The 25,659-nt window shown below is 39.0% G+C and overlaps 1 protein-coding gene across 1 annotated transcript in view; it reads left to right on the top strand.

Moving 5' to 3' along the window:
• DBNDD2 (dysbindin domain containing 2) overlaps positions 1-25,170 on the top strand; it is a 34,021-nt gene extending 8,851 nt beyond the window's left edge. Inside the window, exons 2-4 of the mRNA XM_007438576.4 lie at positions 13,597-13,752; positions 14,358-14,504; positions 21,545-25,170. Coding sequence (XP_007438638.1) covers positions 13,597-13,752; positions 14,358-14,504; positions 21,545-21,747 — 506 coding nt within the window. The 3' untranslated portion in view covers positions 21,748-25,170. The remainder of the gene's footprint in view (positions 1-13,596; positions 13,753-14,357; positions 14,505-21,544) is intronic.
• Positions 25,171-25,659: the final 489 nt, after the last annotated feature.

Raw genomic sequence — 25,659 nt, 5'->3', positions numbered from 1 at the left:
TGTCTGCCCAAGATATATGGGGATCCTAGCAAACAAAAAGGAAAAGGTGGGATAAAGAAGATGGCACCCTTTCTGACCCTTAGCTGTTGTCCTAGTGCAGTCCAGGCCCACCACCAGCTGCTCAACAAACCAGCTGGCCATCAGCAAGAGTTACATAATGGCAGTTCAATGCTTGTGGCTAGCTGCCCAGCTGGCTAATGAAATTTCATCAGGGAATTTATCAGCAGGTTTGTTAATTTATCTGGGAAATAAATCCCAACACATCTTTTTGATTCAGGCTCTAACATAAAGCATTTTGTCCAAGCCATGGCATGTTGTTACACAGTACCAATCTGTTCCATCTCTCTTTGTCTCAGTGCCTACTGCCTCTTTCTTCAGCTTGGTTTCACAGCATATTTGCTCAATCATTAGAACTGTTCTACCATGGAGAAGAGGAGACCCAACATAGTGACCAGTACTGAATAAGACCATCATTGACGAAGATCTACAATTAATTTCAGAAAGCTTGCTTTCTGAGCTGAAACTAAACTTTGTATTCTCAAGTGGTGGGAAAATGGGTTGGCTCTGGCTATTTAGTTGTAAAGGAACATATCCTTAAAGACCACAGCATTCAGACTAGGCTTCAACTCTCTGTGAAATGAATTCATGAGTGAGACCTAATATTTATAAGAGCAGTGTGGGTAGATTGGCCAGTTATATATCACCAACAAAAACAGGAAATGAATCAACAAAACAGAACAATAACAACAAAAGCATAGATTTACATAAAATTGCATGAGTTAATTTAGATGTGTGCATAGATGTAGATATTATGAGGATTTTGTGAGACTATTCATTCTGCTGCACAGGAGCTAACCATTGATGACTTCTGTTTTCCTTTTTAGGATTCTTTAATTTTTAACTCAAGTAGGCTCAGATAGCTGCAGTCAGAGCTGGGACAGGCAACCTGTAATCTGTAACCTTTCAGATATTGTTGAACTATAACTTCTACCAGCCTCAGTCAATAAATAGTACACTAACATCTGGGAAGCTACAGTTACCCCACTCCAAAATGAAATATCAGTTTAGACTACCATGATTTCTTATGAGTTAAAGTCTGCATATGTTGAGCGTGCCAAGGTTGGTGAAGGCTATTTAAAGAGAGGGCTTCTAAAGGAAGAACACAAGAGCATAAGAATAGTCCTGCTCATTCAGGCTAAGGCCCATCCTTGACCTGTGATTTGCTTCTCACTATAGTCAACTGAATAATTCTGGGATGCTCACAAGCAAGATGTGACAATACATCCTTCTCCCACCATTGTTCTCCTGCAGCTAGTATTTGGAGGCATGAGTCTTCAAGACTAACACCCTTGTTAGACCTGTTCTCCATTAATTTACCAATCCTTTTTTTAAAGTCATTCACTTTGGCTTTCAAAATGTCTTATCACCACATGTATGTAAAGCAGCATTGCAATTCTAGTTATGGATGGATGTGTTAGGTAGCTGGGAGGATTATCAGCTGAAGAACATAAGCAGTGGCCTGCTGGATTGGATCCCTGGACCATTTAGTCTAGCAGTCTGTTCTCACCGTGGCCAACCAACTGCACAAGGAAGCCCACTAGTCTCCCAGCAGATGGCCTTCAGAGGCAGTCACACTACCATCAAGGCTAATAGCCATTGATCCCCATGACTTTCATGAATTGGTCCAACCAGCCAATCTGGTAGCCAGCACTACATCTTGTTTAATTATGTGTTGTGTAAAAAATTATCTCCTTTTGTCCTGATTTTTCCAATATTCAATTTCATTGGGTGACCTCTGGTTCTAGCATTTTGGGAAGGGAAAAATAGCTTCTCCTTGTCCACTTTATCTATAACATACATAATTTTGTATACCACAATCATGTCCCTTCTCATTCATCTACTTTCTAGTTCAGTGTTTTTCAACCTTGGGAACTTTAAGATGTGTGGACTTCAACTCCCAGAATGCTGGCTGGGGAATTCTGGGAGTTGAAGTCCACACATCTTAAAGTCCCCAAGGTTGAGAAACACTGGTCTAGACTAAAAAGCCCCAAAAACCTTATAGGGAAGCTGCTGCAGCCCCTTGGTCAACTTAGTTAGGCTTTATGTTTTTTGTGTTTAGTTCTGTTAATGGAGAGATTAATAGATAAAAATTAAACAGATAATGACACAAATAATGACATTTTCTTGACATGTTTTACTAAGAACTATGAATTCAAAAAATAGTATATACTTCATGGAATTCAGAGATGTATTATTTGTATTTGTTCCATTCGTTTCTAACATTAGATAGTTCAGAGGCAATGCATATGGTACTTTTCCTCATTCTTCACACAATATTATCTCTACAACAATCTAGTGAAGTAGGTCATAGTCAATGTTGCTTCCAAACTGAGGGAACACCTAAGCTTTAGCAATCAAAATACTGCTTTATTGTCTTTCCTTCTTTAAATATGTTTTTTCTTAGAAAAAATTAGAACATGTACAAATGGAAGACAATGATTTCTACTGTCTGAAACATTATGCAAATAAGGCATGGAGCTTCCACCTTGAAAATCTCGACTGGGGATGTCTTAAATAATGGTGACTGGTTTGAGCACTTTTTGTGGGAATCACAGGCTAGACTAAATTTGCACCCTAGCTCTAAGCATAGTATCACACTGGTTGTATATGTAGCTTTCATTGTCACCCTATTGAAGACAGAAAAATGTATATGTGGCTGTCTCAGTGTCCAAACATTTTTTTCTGATGTTGTCAGCTGGAATCCAAGCTGAATGAATGTTCCTCTTTGTCTGCAATAAGGCTGGAAGTTCAAGCCCAGATTCTGAAGTATTTATTATATTAATGTGAATTTAGTAGCTCAAGATACTCCCCCTTGCAAACTTAGGGTGCTCTTGGGCAAAATGTTCTTGGTGCTTCCCCTCCTCATTGCAGTTGCTGCTATTATTTGTTTCTTTTATCCCCCAACAAGGAGAAGACAAGTCAAGCAGAGGTTATTTCTACCTGTGCACAGAGAAGTGCAGGAGCAGCAAGGAAGAGTTGGAACACCTTGGAACTCTGATCACTGGCAGTGGGCTCCCTTGTACAGTGTTGATTTCAGCATTCCTGTCTAATTTTACAGAGATCAAACATGTGGCTCTCATATGCAGTATTATTGTCAGTGAATTTTCTGATTCCATGTGCTGCTGCAATTGCTGAAGAACAGAATGAGCTTTCCAAGCATTGGGCTTTCTTCTTTTCCTTTCATGTTTTGTTTAAGTAAGTCTCTAAGTCTAAGATTAGCAACCTGTGGCCTTTCTGATGTTTCTGAACTACAGCTCCCAGCATTCCTCACCATTTGCCATGGTGGCTGAGGCTGCTGGGAGCTGAAGTTCTGCAACTGGAGTGTCCATCCTGATGGACTTGTGAAGCGTGTTGGGAGTAAGGCATTGTATGTGAATTGCTTTTCAACTCCATGAAAAGCAGAAACCAAGTCGATCATGCAAAACGAACACAATTTACTCATTGCAGTTTTTACTATCTTGCTGAGGATATCAGTTTGAAAGTAAAGCCTTAGTTTATGCCAACTCTCATGATACAAAGGCTTTGGGAAATTGAACTAGTGCACCTCGTGTTTAGAAACAATTGCCTCAGCAATTAAAATCAGCTTCTTTTTCTTCAAAAATTTGTTCTTCCTTTAATTGCTGGCTGCTTTCTATAGGAAAACTCAGCTAAGCAGCTGACTATTCTTGACTGTTAGTAAAGCATTCCAGATGTGATACATCTAGATCTTCCTGGAATAAAGAGAAACCACTGTGGCTGAAGAGACATGCAATAGCAACAGTTCAGTATTTTGAGACTGCAGACCCTTGCACATGACTCAAAAGCTGAAATACAGGAATTAATGTTGACTATGTATTCAGTATTGTCTGCCCATGAACTTCCTCTAGTTTGCTGACCTCTTGATCTATTGGCTCCTTTATGGATCATTCCCTTGTAGTAATGAAGGGCTTGTGCCTCCCTCTGTTGCACTGAACTATATCACTGGGAATGTGCATTCCCAGAAGGGTCACATATGACAGTCAGGTCATTAGTAAGAGATTAGACTAAATTTGATCCATTGGAAAAGTACTGAATATTATGTCAAGAAAATAAAGTGTACATTCAAAACTGGAACAATGTCAACTTAATAACAGAAGACAAGCCCCCACTTCTGAAGGCTGGAAAGTACCCAACAAACTATGAGAAAGTTGGAGAGATCAGTTATGAGTAGCACTAGTGTTTATGATGTGCCTGGATTAAATCTGAAAGTATATCCACCTACTGATGTGCCCAGGGTTAAAAGGATGATTTGATGCTGCAAAGATCTTTCTTTCTTTCTTTCTTTCTTTCTTTCTTTCTTTCTTTCTTTCTTTCTTTCTTTCTTTCTTTCATTCATTCATTCATTCATTCATTCATTCATTGAATGTCAGAACCATGAATCAAGGCAAACTTTATCTTCTCAGAATATAAATTTCAAGACTGGGAAGCAGCAAACTGAAATGAACTGGAATGGGTCATTTCATATCAGAACATCAAATACTCTACTGCAGGAAAGAAAATCATAGAACAAATGGAGTAGCCAACATTATTAGCAAAAAGGTGTCAAAGTTAGTACTCAGTTAGAAACACAAAAGATAGAATGATCTCAGTATGAGTCCAAGGGAAGCCAATCAATATTACACTATGGAAGCAGAAGCTGTGGTGACTTGCAACACCTTATTGACCCCTAACTGACCCAGTACCAAAAAGACTTCATACTAATTATAGAAGAATGGAATGCTGAAACTGCAAATAAAATAGCATCTGAAATAATGGGAAAACTTGTCCTTTGTGTATGAAATGACAGAGGAATCAGACAAATAGAATGTTGTCAGGAAAATTCAATGTTTATAACGAATACCTTCTTCCAACTGCCTAAATGATTACTCTGCACTTTACATCACTGGGTGGACAATTTCAAAATCAAATTGACTATGTTATTGGCAGACAAAAATGTAGAAGCTCAATTCTGTCAGCAAAAACAAGATTGGGTATTCATAAACTCCTTGCAAAATTACAACTTAAACTAAAGAAAGCAAATACTGTATAACCATCAGATCAACAAGATACAACCTCAGCAATATTCCATATGATTATGCTTTACTTTATTTTTATTACAATCAGTAAACCACATGAAAACATAATAATTAGAAGTGCAATATTTGTGGGTGCATTTTAACTGGTGTAACCCAGAATTTAGCCACAGCATTGAATGCTAGCGGTAGAATCAGGAATTATTTTTATTGTGTAATAATAATGTATTCGTCCTGGATACTGTCACAGAAAAGGCAAAATGAGAGAATTCTATATGTCCCTATTGAAATTACAGTATAGCATTACATGTGTATTTCTTGCATATTTGGATTTAGCTTGGTCAAAATACTGACAGTTTCCCAGTTAAAACTATGGTTGAGTCTGTCCATGTGTTGTGAGATTAAGGAATTTTCATCATGTCTTCTGACTGCTAGTTGGTGCTCGTGGATGCGCTCTGCTAATCTTCTGCCTGTCTGTCCTACGTAGTGTTTGTTATAGTCCTTACACTGTATGTTGTAGATGACTCCTGTTTTTTCTTCTTGGGTTACTGGGTCTTTTGGTTTACTTAGGATATTTTGGAGTGATTTTGTTGGTTTGTGTGCTACAGAGATGCCATATGGTTGTAATAGTCTGTTGGTGGTTTCTGAGATATTTCTGATGTATGGCAGTGTGGTCCTTTTCATAGCTTGTGTAGGTTGTGTTGTAGGTTGAATGGTCAGGCAGTTTTTGATAAAATTACGTGGATATTTTAGACCAAGCTAAAGCCAAATACGCAAGAGAAATCTTGGAAGCCTGGTATTCAGACAAGGCAGCAATTAACAGACAAATAGAGATAAACAGCATCTACATACTATTCAAAAGAGACAAAAGACCAGAAGATCGCCTCACCAGCAATGAATCACCAGCAATCATCACCCAGATAAGCAAAGGTTACCACCAGCCACCCAATCAAACAGTAAAGATATGCTAATCAAGGAACTACCAGAGGAGCAAAACAAAACCCCCACCCCCACAACCACTGGCAAGGCAGGCCACAGCATATAAATAGACAGCAAACCCCATCCCATTTTAGCACTGAAGATGTTACCTAGCCGGATAATGAAACGTTTGCAAGAAAAGAACCAAGCTCAGAGAACCCCAAGGACTCCACAAATCATTCAGTGTCAGATCAAGTGAAACTAGGCTGCTCGCTGAAAGCAGTAATAATGAAGGTAAAGCTTAGGTATTTTGAACCCATAATGGAAAGGTATGGGTTATTGGAAAAGATCTTGATGCTTGGACAAATTGAAAGCAAATGAATAACTGAACAACAAGAACTCACAGAATGCTTAACTTTTGGCCATGCTGATTGGAAATTATGGTCCAACACATCTGGTTGGACAACTCTGTTCTGACTGCAAGTCTCCAGGAGGGGAGAGAGATTATTTTCATAATTTGCTACTAGATCCCTTTTAATTGAAGCTTGTACTAATTGGGAATTCTGGAAGTTGAAATCCCAGCATGTCAGAGGGGTGCTGTATTGGATAAATTTGCTCTTGAATAATTGGTCAGGTAGAAAAGGATGTTTGTTGGCTGAAGAACATGTATTAAAATAGTGTATGAGCCATGTCTATACCTAGTGGTTAAGCATGCTTTATTTGGTAGTTGTTGCAGAGATTCTTGAATTACTTCTTGAAACATAAAAGGCCATCATAGTGTTGGAAGAAAAAGTTATCTTACCAAGTCCGTTTCTGAGCCGGGAGTAAAGACACTGACGAATTGCATGAAGTTAGGAGATTTATTCTTCACCCAAGTGCAGAAGCAATGATAGCAAGCAGTTAGGTGGGCGGCCGCACTGGGCCCCCTCCCCACAGTACATTATATACCTTCTGTTACATTCAAACCCACGTTAAGATGTCATGACTTTCTGATCCAATCAAAGCCAGTTACCTTGATCCATACTCCTCCCCTTACCCAGGACCCCTTTCTCTGATGCTGAATAAGGTTCTTCTTTTCTGTATGTAAACTAATTTCTATCACCTTGATTGTTTACAGCCATATGTAAAGTATCCTTTATCACTCTGCTTGTTCACCGGGCACTGTCCTGATCTGCATCCCTAAGAAACAAGGTCAGGACCGCTTATCTCTCTTTGTGAAGGGTCATCTGAACAGGAAAGAACTATCAAGTCAAGATAGTTTATCTGCTCACATGAAGTGTCTTCTTTCCAGTCAGGAAGAAACAAACCATGAGAGCAATTATCACATCCTTGAGATATTGAGAAGTGTTGAAGGTCACACCCTTAAGAATGCAACCTTTTGATAATTTAAATAAGGTCAATTAATGTGAGGTCAACCATACATACAGGAAAGGGAATATTGGCATATTGCTGGGCCTGTTTTTACTTCATGTTACACAAGCAGGTAAAGGCAAGTGTTTAAAACATCTAAATGTCCAAATATCCAAAATGTCTACAAAATATCTAAAATGTATATACCTTCCTTAGGACTAGTCAAGTGATAGGGGTGTAATTTCCTAGTCCTCCTGAATTCAGAGACTTGCTTGATGAAGAGTTCTGGAGAAATCAAAGTTGCATATTCTTTATGTCATTTTGGTTGGTATCAATAGATTTAGGGGTTTTTATTTTTGCAATCTGGAGCTGAATTCATAGGCCACAGCATAGAGACACTGCCTCATCTTCCTCCTTTCTTTCTTTTTTCCTCCCATGACAGGAAGTTTAGCAGTTGTTGCTGTTGAACTGAAATTCCCCCTGAGGCAATTGAAAAGGCTGTTCTGCTTGAGACAATTACAATTTTCACTATTTGTTTGGTTTCCGTGGTTATGGCACTGCCCAGCTCAGTAATCACTTTTTCCTTATATCAGCCTAGTCAGTCTCTGCATCATCAGTTGTTGAATAGAGGAGCTGAAATGTCTTTAATTTTTAAAGTCATCTGATATTTGCTATGGAAAATCTCCTAGACAAGGTCAAGGGGCCATTCTTATTCCAGCTGTTACTTTGCTCTTTGATTCCTTGGGTTTCTCCCAATTAAAAAAAAGAGATTTCTCAACATTCATCCTTTTCATAATGGGCTACGATTACTTGATTGAAATTGGTTCCTTTTTGTCTCTTTTGTGAGTTGCATCCTTGAAATAATTTTAAAAATGGATTTTTGAAAAAATGCAAGCAAAAACTTTCTTATCCATGTTCAAGGACTAATTGTATATGCTTGGGAAAATTTGTGATTATAGGACCCAAAAAAGATAATGTGGGTAGATTTCTTTCATATTAATCATAATGAAAAGAAGCAGATTTAGCAGCCTTTCTTTTTCAAGAAAAAGATACCCAAAAGAATTGATTTCCTTTCCCTCTGAAATGGGCTTCATTATTTCAATTTTATTTTGGTCAGTTTCCTAATTCAGAAAATAAACACTTAAATTGTTCAGTGATGCACTTTGCAACAAGCCCTGTATTAGATGAGTCCAGTAAGATTACAAGACAATCTCTTTACTTAGCTCAAGCAGTTTCTTGCAGCTTCATAAGCTAGACAGAACCTGAACTTTTAGCTTTAAGCAGACTACACTATTAAGAATTTAATAATGTTGAAAACTAATTAAGACCAGCTTTGCTAAATCTAAACTGACATCAGAGGATATGCAAATGTTTTTGCCAAAAGTTTAACAAAGCTTTTGCAATTTGTTTAGCATCTAAATATTGGCAGACTATTTATTCATGTTCCCACTTTCTTCTGGGAGCTCAAGTCAATATTCACTAGGACTTCCTCTCACTTTATCCTTCCAGCTACAGTCCTCTCAGGTTGGGCAGAGAGATGGTTGCTGAATTTGCATATGTTAAATCATGGTTTCTTTTGACTATGTTTTGTTCAATAAGACACAGTGACTATCTTATTCTCAAACTGCACTGAGCCAGAAAATGTAGCTAGCAAACTAGAATAGATGGATTCACACATGTTAAATGAATTCCAAGTAGACCAAACTGTTGCTTACGTTGATTGACCTAAAGGCACAGAATGAGTTCCATGGTTGAGTAGGGATTTAAATTTAACATCTTAACAAATATGTGAAAGCATGTCTTGTATTGAAATGTTCACATAGTTTTGTTTTTGTTTTTAAGTTAATTATAGATTTGGCAGTAGAGACAGAAAATGGTGCTTTCATGATGATGGGAGAAGGAAAGAAACCTTTTTCCTTTGAATTTTAAGAAATCTGAAGTATAAACCATTATATAATGAAGGGGGCAAGACAAGAAGAGAGGGAAAGCCAACGGAGGCAATAATCTGCTGACTTATAGACTTCATTTATGCAGTGCACTAAGCCAAGGTTTGTTCAACCACAGGTTAATAAATAAACTACAATTGCAAGCCATGGATTATAAATTCCAGTAGTTCAGTTCATATTTTGCACTAAGCATCCAATCAAAGTGTCTTCATTTACAGGATGCTTCAGTCTATAGCAGGCCTGCACAACATATCGCCCCCAAGCAGCCTTGTGTGGCCCATCATTTTTTAAAAACTAGTAAATTTAGAACTGCCCACTGCCGCTGCTAACTCCAGAGCTTTTGCTGCTACACTAGCTGTGCAACAGCTGATTGGTACTCCAGGTATTTGCAGCCCACAAAGACCCCCCTATCCTGAAATAATGAATTTAAATAATTATACTTTTCTTGTGCTATTTATCTGTTATATTTTATTTTTTTATTGTAGATTTCATTAGATGGATTAGAAGTAAATGAAACCAAATTATTTTTTGAAAGATAGATGATAGGTAGACAGAAGGAAGATAGATAGATAGATAGATAGATAGATAGATAGATAGATAGATAGATAGATAGATAGATGGATGGATGGATGGATGGATGGATGGATGGATGGATGGATGGATGGATAGATGATGGATAGATAGATAGATAGATAGATAGATAGATAGATAGATAGATAGATGATGAATGGATAGTTGATAGAGCTCAAAAGGGAAGAATGGAATAAAAAAGATTCTTCCCAGCATGTCAAAATGGTTTCATATTGGACAATGATTGAATCTGCCCCCAAATACATCCTCTTCAGAGGCAGTTTTTATCAGCATCCTTCGGAAGTAATGTCTTTTGATCTTTTATTTGGTTTAGTGAATCAAAAGGAATAATCGATGTGTCATTTTGAAAGTAGCCTTTCTTGCTGATTCCTGCAACCTAGGAAATTTGATAACTATTTTCCATATTGTTTTCTGGCACATATGTATCTCACAAAATTAATTTGTTTGGGAATGAGTAGTGCAAATTGTTAATTTTTTTTTTCATCTTCATAAATAGGAGGTTTGTATAGTTTGTTGCATTTCTACCCCACCTTTCATCCAAGAGCTCAAAGCAATGAAAGCAGTATTTCTTTCTTCACAGCAACTGTGTGATGTAAACTACGTTGCACTATAAATACATTCTAGAAAGGATTATAAATTATTTGAGATTTTGGAAAGAGAAGAAGTCAAAATATAAGCCTGCCCTCTCTTTGGTTTGCATCATCTCACATCACGGTATAGTTCATATAGCAGGAGGCAGTGTAGTGGTTTGGCAAGGCAGAAATTGTTGGGTTTGCTTTCTTCACAGAATTCAAGGTAGCTTGAAAAGAGAAAATAATTAATACTTGTTACAAAGTAAGTCTTCTCATTTTCACCACTAGTAAACACGCTTTACTGGGCTTTGTTCCTGCTTGACAGGAAGTGACAATAAGGCAAAGCCACATAACCCTTGAGTCTTTGGTGCTCTCTGAGCTTGGTTCTTTGCTTGCAGACGTTTCATTACCTGACTAGGTAACATCATCAGTGATAGTGAGTGTGGGGTTTTCTCCCTGTTCATATACAGTAGCTTGCCCTGCCAGTGTTGATATGAGTGTGGTTTTCTCCTTGGTAGTTCCTTGATTAGAGTACAGGTATGTTGCGATTAGGGCAAGTTGTCTGGTGTTAATCTCTGCTTATCTGGGTGTAGGCTGCTGGAGAGGACGTGTTCTGATCTTTTTGTTTCCTTCTTGGCTTTTTTATTGTCTCTTTTGAATGTTGTGTAAATGTGGTTTATCTCTATATGTATATTGATGGCTGATTTGTCTGAATGCCAAGCTTCAAGGAATTCCCTAGTATTTTTTGGATTTAATTTGGCCTAGGATGCTCACAGTTTCCCAGTTGGAACTATGGCTGAGTCTGTTCATGTGTTGTGAGATTAAGTTTTCATTGTGTCTTCTGACTGCTACTTGGTGTTCATGGATGTGCTCTGCTAGTCTTCTGCCTGTCTGTCCTACATAGTGGCTGTTACAGTCCTAACACCATATGTTGTAGATGATTCCTATTTCTTTTTTCCTTGGGCTACTGTGTCTTTTGGTGTACTTAAGATGTTTTGGAGGGCTTTAGTTGGTTGCTACAGTGATGCCATGTGGCTGTAATTTGTTCGTTGTTTCTGAGATGTTTTTGATGTATGGCAGTGTTATCCTTTGGTTGTGCGGTAGTGGTTTGAGTGATCAGGCACTTTTTGATAGTTGCATGGGTATCCATTTTGTTGGGATGTGTTGTATAGGCGTCTATTCCTTTTTCTGGTGTTCTGGTGTAATGGAAGGCTTGAGTGAGGAAGATACTGGAATGAAGGATCAAGGTTATCAGGAGGGAGGGGGAACATTCCAGAGCAAGCGCTTTCTCAGTCCACAGCAAGACCGTGGGAAGAGTAAGAGGATGAAGCTAACCCCTCCCGAGAGTCTCATGGGGTATATCCACTAGTTGCTTTAGCATAGGTTTAGTCTGGCGAGATTCTATTAGGTACAAGCTAATAAAGGAACTGGACTGGACTGGATTGCTTCGTTGTTGTTCTTGGGCTGAACCTGACATCTGGGTTGCTGCAGTGCATTTGTACTCATCTGAATACAAATTCTTACACATTACTCCCTCTTGTGGGAGGTTGGGTTGTTACTTTGGTATGGAAACTTGGTTAGTGTGGGTTGTTTTTGATAGACTTGCATTTCTAATTTGCTGTTGTTTCCTCTGCTGATGAGGATGTCCAGGAAAGGTAGTGTGGTGTTGTTTTCTTCTTTCCTTGTGAATTTTATCCCTTTGAAGATTTAGTTGATTGTTTCATGTGTCTTCTCTAGTTGTTCCTTTTTTATTATGACAAAGGTGTCATCTACATACCAGATCCATACTTTTGGTTGTATGTGTGGAAGTGCTGTAGTTTCTAGATGCGGCATTACAGTCTCTGCTATGAGTCCTGAGAGTGGTGGTCCCATGGGTCTGATTTGTTGGTATAATTGTCCATCAAACTGAAAGTAGGTAGTGAGGCAGAGGTTGATATGGTCCATGATTCAGGGTATTTTGATCTTAGTGTATTTGGCTAGTCGGGTGTATTGTGTAGTACTGCTGCCATGGATTCTTTTGCTAATTCTGAATCTATGGATGTAAAGAGTGCTGTGACAGTGAATGAAACCATAATTTCATCTTCATCTACTTCTAGGTTTTTGATTTTCTGGAGGCACTGTAGTGGAGAGTTGATAGAATATTCACTCTCCTCTGTGAGGCATCCAAGCTTTTTTGTAAGTTCTTTGGCTGTATTGTATGTTGGGTCCCTGGTAATGATACAATTGGACAAAGAGGTATGTTGGGCTTGTTATTTTTGGGCTCTATAGAAGCATGGGTGGTTGGGTCCACTGCTTTTCATTCACCCACTGTTCTTCTTTTGTGATCTGACCTTTCTTTGTTAGGTCATTAAGGGTTCTCTTGATCTTGATGAGGTTGTCTAGTTTCTGTATTGGGTTGGTGTTTCCTGGGATGTAGGCTTCTTTGTCCTCCAGTTCACAGAAGGGAAACTGTGAGCATCCTTGACCAAGTTAAATCCAAAAAACGCTAGGGAATTCCTGGTAGCTTGGCATTCAGACAAATCAGCCATCAATAGACACATAGAGATAAACCACACCATTCAAAAGAGACAATAAAAAAGCTAAGAAGGAAAGAAAAAGGCCAGAACACATCTTCTCCAGCAATCAACACCCAAATAAGCAGGGGTTAACACCAGATAAAGAAGCAGAAAACAACACTCTAATCAAGAAGCTACCAAGGAGAACCAGACCCCCACCAACACTGGCAAGGCAAGCTACTGTATATAAACAGGGAGAAAACCCCACACTCACTAGCACTGATGATGTTACCTAGTCAGGTAATGAAACATCTGCAAGCAAAGAACCAAGCTCAGAGAGCACCAAAGACTTGATAGTTCAACCCTGAGCTACATATATTATCTTCTATTGGAACCATATAACCCTGCATGAAAGTATGTAAAAATGGGAAGGGATCTTGGAGATAATTTTAGTCCAACTCCCTGCCCCATGCAAATATCCACAGAAGTGAAACCTCTTTCAAATCATTTGCATTTCTCTTTAAAGAAATGTGTTTCTACCCTGCATGTTGTCATGGACATTTTTCGCTTCTGAAAGGAACAGATGAGAACACCGATTTCTGTATTTCAACTTTTCATTCTGGTTCCATTTCAGCTGATATTGAAAATGGGCAGCGGGGTCTGGACACAGAGCAGATGCAGCAACAGCAGCTCAAACTTTGGGAAAGACAGAGATTCTTTGAGGAAGTTTTCCAGCATGATGTTGATTTCTTCTTCCCAGTATCACACCTGCAGATAGAACACAGGAGACGTAAGTTCAGGGGTCAAGTTCATAGACCAAGGGTGGGCAACTTGCATCACCAAGGGCTTGCATGCCATTCCAAACCCCTTTTTGTGACATCTTGCAGCCCCTTCAATTGTACCACTGTTTTTCAGCAGCAAGACAGCTTTTTCCCATCTTGAGACTGAAAACACATAAAAATAATAGCATATGTCTTCAAATAGGCTCAGTGCTGTTAAAATAACAAAGCAATACCACACACAAATCCCAGAGGGGGAGGGAAAAAAAACAGAGAAACCAGGTCCTGCTCATACACATGATACAGCCTTGCCTTCTCTGCATCATTGTGCACCTCAATTTAGTCCCCAGGCTCCAGGAAAGGATGCTGGCCCTGCTATAAACAATGAATGAGAGTATGGGAAAGCTCTGTATTATTGTGTGAGAAAAATCAATAAGTCTGTAATTTATTTGTGACTAATTTGGGCAGCAAGCTATGAAATGGAGATCCATTTCTGCCATAATAGGTGTAGGTGTAAGCATTTATCAAGCTGGGTGTAGGTGTGGCTATATTCCCCTGTGCAATAATGAGAGTTCTTCATGTGGTATGACCTCTGATAGTTTCCACATCTTTCCAGCTCCCCTAGGCAGCATTTCTTCCATGGAGGTCAATGTGGACATGCTGGAACAGATGGACATGTTGGATCTCTCTGACCAAGACACTGTTGATGTATTTCTTAGCTGTGGGACAGAGGACAACAACAATGTAGCTACCCTACTGCCAGGTATGTATAACTTTCATAACTATCCGTGTCAACTGTTGGCCTGTGTTCCATCTGGGATATGTTATAGCAAAACTCTTTGTTCAGGGAAAAGGTTGGAAATTTAGCCAAGTATTTGGGCATACGAAGTTTACCAACACAGATCCAGCATGGGCATTAGTGTAGAAATTAATATGGACGCAGATGTAATGGGCAGCATGAATAACCTTTGAGGAACAGGAAGGGCCACAACCAAGCAACCGTTAGACAAAAGAAATTTGAGTCCCAAGCAGAAATGTAATTTGAGAAAGCATCTCAGACTTGACATCCCCTAATTCTGTTGAAGATAAATGGAGGGAGGGAGGGAGGGAGGGAGGCACATTAAGACTTGAAAGATTCTGTTACTATAACCTTATAATAAATTTAGTATTATCACTCTTGACTTTGGTTTCCTAGTCTGGTCTACCTCGAAGGGCTGATAGCAGAAGAGAGATGGCCAGCTAGGCAAAATCCTGGCATCATGGTCATTAGGAGTACCATCTTAATCTATCTTCTAAGCCTATGGCTCTGCTTTCATTGGTACTTTTTTCTGCAACCATGAGAGATAGAAACTTAAAAATAATACTGGTTTTTTTGTTCTGTCACATTCTCTTGCTCTATTTTCTAAAATTAAAGTCAGGTGAGGCAGAAATCAGAGAGATACCAAGAAACATATTCATAAGTGGATTGGTATACAATGAAACCACTCTTTTATAATGCATTGAAAATTATGGTACCAAACAGGGTCAACCAAACAAACTCTATGTCCAGGCATGTTCCTTTCAAGTGAGATTGTTATTGCTTCTTAACAGGAGTGTTGATTTGGGAGGCGAAGTCATAACCCGAAACAAATTTTCAAATGGCCACTGGATAAGACTTAAGTTTTTTTGATTTGTAAGTTCCCAACTGTAGCTGAAAAATTCAAATCATGTAAACTAATTTAAACCCAGAAGGCATTATATACCTCTGTGTTAATTCAGAAACATCACAACACTAACTAACGCTCTGCTATTAGTACAAAGAAACTCCTCTTTTTTTCTTTCTTTCCTACAGAAAAATATACATCTCCAGGCCATACTTTATTTGCTCCAAACTTTTGAGTACTTCCTATTACCACATACGTATTCTTTATTCCTTCTGAAAAACTTCCCTGTTGTCATATCTGCCCCCTTCTGTGTTAATCTGAATACAACAAAATTGAAATAAATAATGAAATAAGCGCCAAAGACAATGGATATGCTGTTGGCAATGGATAATTTTGACATTCTATTTAAACGTGAAGCATCACAGACATTTGTATAGATTAAGGCCTAAGGAAACAATTGGCTTTCTTAGTCCCACTGACATTTCCTGCATTCTGGGTTGGAAGGATTGGCCAGCAAAAAAAATAAATTCGCTGTTACCAGAGGCACCACTTGGAGGTTCCTTCCTGGCCCCCATAATAATCTCCTCGGAAAGTTGGCTGGAACTATCTGGGGTGCCCACCCTATCACGCTACATATGGCTGCCCTTGCATTGTGTTACTCGGCAGAGTATGCCTGCCCTGTTTGGGGCCGGTCTGCGCATTCTATACATGTGGGTAGGGCGCTTAGTGATACATGTCGCATTGTTACTGGATGTTTGCGCCCCACTCCACTTGATAAACTGTATATCTTGGCAGGAATATCCCCACCAGGTGTTAGAAGGAGTGTAGCACAAGGCGTGGAATATGGAAAGGTGTTACATGATCCAGCACACCCATTATTTGGTCAAGTACCTCCCACAAAAAGATTGGAATCAAGGAGGAGTTTTTTAGATTGCGCTGAGGAGATTGTTTCCACACCTCAAACAGAATGATTAAGAAGATGGAAATCCCAAGCAAAACATCTTTATGATTGGATAGAACCACTAGAGGAGTTGCCTGGAGGTTCGGAGGAGCGGATGGTTTGGAGATGTTTAAATAGACTGCACACTGGCTTGGGTAGAACTAATGATCAAATGGAAAAATGGGGGTTTCTTCCTGAGGACAAGGATATTTACTGTGAATGTGGCGCTATTCAAACAACTATCCATCTTTTACAGTGCCCTTTGGGACCGACATGCACACAGAATGACTTGCTGGTCAGAAATACCTTTGCCATTAACGTGGCCCGGCATTGGGCAAGAATTATATAAATTTATATTTTTATTAAAGTTTTTTAGTTTTTAAAATTTAGATTAATAATTATCTCCTTTCTAGTTCCTGCATTTCTGACACGAGACAAGACAAGACGAGTCCCACTGATAAGATTTGGATATCTGTTTGTCCATTCCTGAACCTTAGCAAAAGGAATCCTGGTTTAAGGCAGGAGTGGCCAATTCATGGACCTGTAACAAGTCCCCTAGCTCTATTCTGATCCCCAGATCATCTGCAGCTCGCCGGGTGGCAAGATTGTTGCCACCTTGAGTAGGGGTTTTGGAGCAAAATAAGGGGCAAAACAGGAGCAGTATGGTCCCCTTAGGCCTAATACGCTTATTTCACTCCATAAATTGAACCCCTAAGTTAGATTAAACATTTTTGCCCTGACCATTCTTATGACATCTCTGTGTTAGTGGTCAGGCTCAGTGAGCATTTGAAACCCTTTCAGAGTTGGCTTCAGTTGGAATGGTTTATAAGCCTTGTAAATAAATAAATAAAATAAATACAACTTGTTAAAAAGTGAGCAGTACAGTTTCTGGCCACGTATGGTATCAGCTTGGAGGAACCCCTTCTGGGCTTTTTAAGACAAGACCCCCTGAAAAATTTCTGGCAACAGAGGAGGCCCCTGTGGCAGATGCATCCTATTGCTGCCTGGCTGGTCTTGGATAAAGCAAAGCAGCCAGCTTAAAGAAGGGGGTGGGGTAGCAAAGGCAGCCAGGGTGCCCTCAGTGTTGAAAGTGTGGATTTGCCCACTCTGGTACCAAGAGGGCAGAGTGAATCTGCCACAGGTCTGAGCTTGTTTTGTGTCCTGAAGTGGAAGGCTGCACAGAGAGGTGTGTAAAATGTTTCAGAGCAGAAACGTGTCAAGCTCAACATCTTGAAGGAAAAAAACCCTGCTCTTTTGAAGCTCAAAACGGATTGTTCTGACTCTGCTGGAACTGTTTCAAGATAGAAACAGCTCTGTTTGGGTTAGAAAACGGGTGCTTTGGGCCATTTGGATCTGCTGTTCAAAATTTAAACAGAAAAGCAACCAGTCTGGTGATAGAAGTGACTTGCATGCCTCCACAGTCTGCTCTCTGCACGTTGTGAACTGCTTTTATAGTACCTAGTCTTCTTCTCTCTGGCTTTCTACTTATCACATTTTCTCTCCTGGTTTTGGGGTTTTTTTTGTAAACCACAGTGATGTTTATTCTGAGGAATGGGCAATGGAAAGTGCAGGGAAGCTGTTGCTTAACAACCACGTACTTGTTGCTAGGCAACAGTGCTTTCCTTACTCTTCTCTTTCTACGTTTGCATAAATAACAATGTCTGAAATTTATGAAAAGAAGTAACTGCTCCAAGGACACAGCCAAGTTCCCCTTGATGAATCTCAGAATACTAGATTTCTAATAGAGTTGCCTGTATTTCTCTAGCCCTCTGTTTCTGCATCTTCAGTAGTAAAAGGCCATGTGACTTAATACTCTTGTGAATAACTAAATTAACTGGTTTCATTCAAATCAAGCTATGGATAAATGCACAGGAGTAAACTCTGTATGTGTATTTTGGTCATGTGGCAACCTTGTTAGAAGGGGCTTAGTGTTGTTTACTCTTTGCTGCATTTACCAGTTAATAACTTAGAATTCTAGATATCTTAAGCCAAGCTTATTTTACAGTGAGGGACCATATTCTATCACATATTTCATTCCATCACTCTGTGGCCCTGGCTAATCTCATTTCATGAAATAGAATAATAGCAATATGACAAGGGAGTTGGATAAAGCAGGCTGGCTATATTTCCTGATCCATATAAAACACTCCTTCTGAAGTTAAATACCCTTTGCCACCATCAGTTCAAGGATGATTTCTGTGATGCTCCAGATGTTGAACTACAACTTCTAGCAGCTCCAGTCAGTGGTAAGGGACGTTTGAAGCTATAGTTTAGCAACATCTGGAAGGCCACAGATTGCTTCCCACCATGGGTGGGAGTATGGGCATCATGCACAACAAGACATCATCATGCAAATTATGCAAATTATGCACATATAATGTAATATGTTGTGATGCATTGATATCATTGTGCTTCTATTCTACTGAATGCTTGTATAGTGAATGAAAACCTTAAAATTATGTAAAAATGAAATTTAAAAAATCAAAGCATCTAATCACTTTGATTAGATGTGCCTAGATAGTCAGCATTGCTAACATCTCCAAAATACTTCTGAATTTGTGTAGATTAAAGGCTTTTTTAAATGCTGGGATTGAAAGCTGACCCCATCTTCCCTCTAATGCCAGGAGACCCTCGGTTTTGTGCTGAAGGGCACTGACCTCAGCTATACCACAGTGATTCACCCTGAGAGTGATTCAAACATTTTACCAGCACAGCCTTCCACATTCCAGTTAAGTAGCCTCACTGATGAAATCTCCAGGCTGTGATATTTACAAGCCAGGCCCAAAAGCTCCTGTGGCCAAAGATGGAGAAGGAATGTAAAGCATGTGTTTTGCATAATGACAAGCTCAAACTTCATTCATGGATAAGATCTAGTCCAAGCAGCAGCCCAGCTCTGAGTGGAAAGTTACATGGTCATTGGCTTCACCTGCCCCTGCACGCAATAGGTCAGTGGGTCACATACTCATCAGCATGTTTCCTAATGTTTCATTAGCCAATTAGATCCTAACAGTCATTGATGGGGACGCTTACTAAATGTTATTTTGAGCTATCCGAACCTTATGGCAACTTGGGGAGCAAGTTTTCCATCAGTATAACATCACTTCAGCAAACAGGAAATATTAGGAGAGATCAGTACAATTCCATATCCTCTACTGTATAATTACAGTAACTATTGTATCCTGCCTTTGAAATATAACTTTTTGTATAATTTGCTTACTGTTTGGAGGAAGTGAGGGAGAGAAGCAGAATGTAGACAATGTAAGAAGGGAGAGAAATGGCACATAATAATCGCCACCTATTTGGACTCTGGAATGTTTACCCAGATACCTCCCACATATTTGCAAATTTTCCTCCAGGAGGAGTCAGAAACATGTTGTAGAGGAATTTAGCTCTGCCCTTGAAAAGAAGGTGGAGAGGGAAAATGGTTGCTTAGTCCTGGGAAAGTGGAAAGAATGAGAAAGATATAGCCCGGCCCCACTTTGATCTTATTGACAGTGGGACAGTGAAGATTTTGGACAGACTTTCAAGAATCTGTTAATATCCCTACACAGTAAAGTAGCATTCCTGGAATCCCTGCAGTGCATGTTTCTTAACCTGGCCTACTGCAAGGACCTGACAAATGTTTTCCTTTTCTTTCATCTTAAAGCAAGATCCTACAGGGCTGATTTTTTATAACAAATATGAGGGGATGTATTGGTGCTGCAATCCTTCAAGAGCATTTTCATCCAAGTCTCTAGTCAGCATCTATACTAAGGCACTTCCTGAACAACTTATGTTGACTGAAGTCATGCCATAATAAATATAATAAAATAATAAAAATAATGCACCTTCATAATTCAAACAGTACACTAAACCTGCTAAGCAAGATGTAGGCACACCTTCCACCAAATTGGAATACATGGCCATCATGTTTTGGACCACCGCAGAATGCTTAAGCAGGGAAACTCTCTCACTGTTGTTTCTCAGATTACGTTCTGTGATTTATATTCTAAACAGTGTAGTCTAATAGCCAGAACATATCCAAAGATGTTAGTGTTTATAATATTTTTAAATTAGATCAGTTATAACAAGATGCCTGAAAAGGCTGCTTATGATGGATTCTTCTGGCATGGTGAAGGGTTATGCAGAACTAGAGAAAAGGGGCCCTCATCCACTACACATTATCTGCAGGGTGACTGCAAAGAAAGATCAGCTCAGTCTGTGGAACTGGGTAGCTTCTCTGCACATGTGCGTATAGTTTAATGGATAGGCCATAATATTCCCTATAGTGTGTAATCATCTGGAGCGACATATACCATTGAATTCTATGCAGTCTGCAAGGGTTTTTGTTGGAGATGGTTTGATTATTGAATAAGGGTTTCAGCAGGAATGAAGTTTGAACTTCTCTGACCTAAAATGGTATTTTTGTTGTGTGTACAATTCTGTATCTTTGTGAGTGAGAAAAAAGAGAGTTTACATGCAACACATTTAGGTCCAGAACGTGTTATTTTGTACAACTCTGGTGATGCAGTGATAAAATCTAGTGGATTTTGCATTTTCTGTAGCCTGGTGTATATATCTCTGTTAACTGATTTCAATAAGCAGTGCATGTCTTTGAAAAACTGCAGCAATACTTAGAATTTCATACTATACTTTCTGCTAGATGATGTGATAGAATCTTTTAGGATGGGATAGCATTTGAACAAGAACTTAAGTGAATTTTGTGTTTTCATGAATATATGCATGTACAAAAATTGAAAAATAATTATAATTTAAATTTCAATGCAGACTTACCTAATTTTGCGTTTTAAAGCAGCACACATAAATTTTGTTATTCAAAACTTGTACTTTTCTAAATTTTACCAGGCAGTTTACCAACAAATTTGTTTCTAAGTTGCTAAGCAAAAGGTCTGCACAAAGTTGTAGATGTTTATGAAAGAATAAAATACACTAGGAAATTATTTGCAGATAGTGTGTTCAGTAGGTTAATTTGACAAAAGAAGTATGTATGTTTGTTTACAGAAATACAGTTCTGTATTAAAATACAGAAATTTTAATGTAGAATTCTCAAGTTTGGCCAATCAATTGCAACATACAGCAGCTGCAAAAAGCGGATACATTACTGTAGATTCACTTATCCCTGAGGGCTGACACCAGGATATACAGTAATAGAACAGAGTGAGCCAAGTGCCAATAATCTCATTTCTTCCTTCTTTCCTTTTTGTCCGTCTCCTTTCCCAGATTCTAACCACTTCCAGGAAGACATTTCTCTGCAAGTGCCCAATACAGCTGAGGTCAAATCACGAATTTCGTCCACATCATCTGCCTCTACAGACCTGAATAGCCTGGACACCAGTGAAGAAGGAGCAGAGACTCCTGTGGTGCAGTCAGATGAGGAAGAATTGGAGCAAGATGGGTCTGAAGAACAGGAGATCAAGAGCTAGCGGGGCTTTGCATCCATCATGCCATATGGACCCTGCCAGCATGAGATTATGAACATGGCTGGATGGCTCTGACTCCCACTGTGTAAAACCCACAGAAACTCCCCGCCCAATTGTTGTACTTGGGGAAGATTCAAGATAATCTCCCCCCCCCCCCTGCAGAATGGTCAATGCATGGATAAGGCAACAGCAGAGGGAGAACAGGGTGAGGCATGGGCGCTACTGAATTGAAATAGAATTTAACTCTCCATCTTTTTACACATACAACAATGCTTCTGCTTCACTCACACTGAGGACTCAGTTTGCTGTGGCTTTAAAGATTTAAAGCAAGACCTTTGTGCAAACTGACAGGCTCCCTAATCCTAACACATCACACACACACGCACACACACACATGAATGCAGCATGCCTTTAATTGTAACATAACAGAAAATTACATTCCTTTCAATCAAGCAGCTGGGATGACGTGTGTTACTAGGAAAGGAACAATGAGGCTACCTAGGAAAGATGAAGAAGAGATAGCTGAAAGATGGTGGGACTAAAACAATTTGATAGGTTCTAGAAGTGAATCAGAGATTTTTATTAACTTTCTTTCATCTGATTTTGCATGTTTATATTGCAAATGAATGACACGTACCACAAAGCACAGGAAGAGCTCTGGAGGACAGAAATGGGTCTTAAGGAAAAGCTACACAATCAGGACAGTGCTCCTTAGAAAAACTTCCTCAGACCCATCAAACGTAAATACCTCAGTAGCAAAGTATACTTTAATTGCTCTCCCATAAGTTTTAAAGTGGCCCAATTATTCCTGTGATGAAAATGTTTTCTGCATTTCCTCCAATCCTCCTTCTTCTGTTTGATGGGAGAGAAATGGCTTTCAAATTTTTTCCCAAGGGAGAAGAACATTTTGTAGACTTCTCATGGCTGAGGTGCTGTGTCTTTATATTTACTTTGTGAGATGCCTGAGATGTGTTTGTGTGTGCTCTGACTTTCATTGCACAGCCATGTCTCCCCCTCTCTGGCTTCCCATGCTTCAATCATATTGCTCAAAGTCAAATCGGGCAAAGACTGTAGAGGAAAACTCCTTCCATAGAGCTTTTTCAGATTAAGAAGAAGGGGCAGCCAGAGATGCTGTGGAATAATGGAGATACAGATAATAGCAGAGAAAAAGTACCACTAACTGCCGCTTTGTAAAATTAAGTACACTAAAAATGTCTCAAAAGAAATAAATTCCTTAGCATGAGGCAGAAATTATAAGGCAGAAAAACAGAAGCCTCTTTTCCAGGAGAAGGAAACTGGGGGGAAATTAGAGGACAGATTTTAGCACTTAAAGTTTGCTTTCCTTTTGATATATTACAGGGAACTCGTGTCCCTTCATTTTTTATATATATAAATTTATTAGAAATTCTCACATAAGTAGAAGATAAACATGAAATAATAAAAAGTGAGATCAAGAAAAAGAAAAATGAAAAAGTGGGAAAGATAGAAAAAAAGCAAAGATATATAAAGAAGCAACTTCCAAACACCTTTCCAGCAGTTACAAACTTATTGCCTCTCCTCCCTCTTTAAATTACATTGCGTGATTCCCTTCTTCCCAAATTCAACCCTTTTTAATCAGCAAATCCAAAAATCACCAGTTTATTTTTTTCCATTTTCAGAAAAAAAAAAATCTGTAAGAGGTTTCCAGTCTTTTATAAAAGTCCTTGTCTTATCCCTGATCAAACAAGTCAATTTTGCCACTTCTGCCACTTCCACCATCTTCACAATCCACTCCTCCATTATGTGTATTTCAGTATTTTTCCATCTTTGTGCAAATAATAATTTAGCTGCAGTTGCCATATATAAAACCAATCTTCCATAAATCTTTTCTAATTGGCTATCCATAAGCCCCAGTAAAAAAAGTTCTAGTTTCATCTGAATATTAGTCTTTAAAATTCTTTGTATCATTATAAGTCTTTGTATCCAATATTTTTTGCTGTTTTGCAAATCCACCATGCATGGTAAAATGACCCTTCATGTTTTTCACATTTCCAACATTGGTCAGAAGTACCTTTATATGGGAATTTGTGTCCCTTCAGATGCTGCTGGACCACTGCTTCATAGCTAATGATGAGAGGTGCTGGAAATTTCCCTACCTCTGATATGTAATGGCCATATGTGAAGGATGCATAAGTTGAGTCTCAGAAAGTTCCTGGTAATATCTCACCTCCAGTATGAACCAGTGAGTTAGCTATAGCATGACTTCAACTCTTGTCCAAAACCTTCCTCCTTCCTCACTATGGGAACAATAATACTGAAAATACATCAGCTGCAGTATCAAATTCTATATTCTATAGTTTATAGAAATTGGTACAGCATCTCTTTTATTTTTGTATGTATTTTTTTTTAGTGTAATTTCTTTGATCCAATATAGGTTTTAGAAGCGCCCCATCTCACAGGGAAGTTTGGGGAAAAAAAATACTAGAAAGTATATGTATGTAAATGGCTTTAAACATTAAATGCTAAATAGTTTCACTATCTTTTTTTTTTTAGTGATTAGGGTCAACTCAAAATCATGGATATGTTTAGTAGACAAGCTGGTATTCTGGAGAGGGATGATGCTCTTCATAAAACGTTCTTGAGATCACACAATATGCTAGATTAGACTAAAATGGATAATTTATGGTTTAGCATGTCATGGGAACCAAGGCACTTTCTTAGCAAGTTATGTGAATCAGGCCATCCTTCCTCCCTCCAGTTAAAGGGAGTCCAGGCAACAGGCCAGGAAAAGACCACAACTTGCGACTCCGTTGCCAATGGGGATAGTTTGTAGGGTTCCCCCCACTGCACTGTAGGACTGGAGATAACATAAACCATACCTGAACATGTCACAAGTTAAATGATATGTCAAACTCTTAACATCTTACATTCTGAAACATTAAGAGTAAAATTAGTAGTGGGTTCAGTAGTGAAACCACAGAACTATTCATCTGAATGAGAACATTTGTGGCTTTGGGGATATTGTTGAATTCCAACTCCCATTAGCTCCAGCCAGCATAGAGAATGAACAGCTATAGAGGTCTCTGTGGAGGAAGAGGTTTAAGAAAAAGTCAAGGTGGTGGCTTCATGACCAGAGCCCCACCCCATTTTTGTGTGTGTAAAAGAGGAGAGGCTTCAATCATGAGGTTGCAGCTGCCATCTTGACTTGTTTTAATCTCTCTGTGCAAATGCCCCTGAACAACCATGATAGCTATTGTAGTCCATAAGTATCTGGAGGTCCCACAGGACAGAATGAATATAGAAATATCCCTGACACTTAATTTATCTGTTTTTATTTGTTGACAACCTCACTGTGTGAAATTGCTGCCTTTGTGGACAGAGTCCTGCCTGTAGCTTTTAGTCAATTGGTTGGATTAATCCATTAAAACATGATGACTGACTAAAAAATGTCTCCAAGTTAAATCTCTGCTGAATCAAGTGATAGCTGGCAAGTAACAATTGGGTCAATTACAGCCAGCAGTGTTACGTGATCAAAGGCAACCTGATTTGTGGATATTCTCATGATGTGATGTATATGGCATCAAGTGAGGAAAACTTAACGTTTAAAGACAATAATCCATGGATGGAGTCATTAAAGGATATTTGGGGAGGGGAGAAAGAGAGAGAGAGAGAACCAATAGAGGCAAATATGTGTAGCTCAGGGTTGAACTGTGGAGTCCTTGGGGTTCTCTGAGCTTGGTTCTTTTCTTGCGAACGTTTTCATTACCCGGCTGAGTAACATCTTCAGTGCTTCAGTTGGGTAATGAAACGTTTGCAAGAAAAGAACCAAGCTCAGAGAACCCCAAGGACTCCACAGAGAGAGAGAAGCATAAGTACAGTTGTGTAACAAAATTTATACAGATCATATAAAACTATCGTATTTCTTCTCAAGCCAGT

The sequence above is a fragment of the Python bivittatus genome, unplaced genomic scaffold (genome assembly GCF_059951505.1).
Source record: "Python bivittatus isolate LINGU-HERP-01145 unplaced genomic scaffold, Pbiv_v1 ctg000700_np1212, whole genome shotgun sequence".
In the NCBI taxonomy this organism is placed as follows: domain Eukaryota; kingdom Metazoa; phylum Chordata; class Lepidosauria; order Squamata; family Pythonidae; genus Python; species Python bivittatus.
The sequence above is the reverse complement of the archived record's forward strand: the minus strand, read 5'-3'. Positions and strand labels throughout refer to the sequence as shown.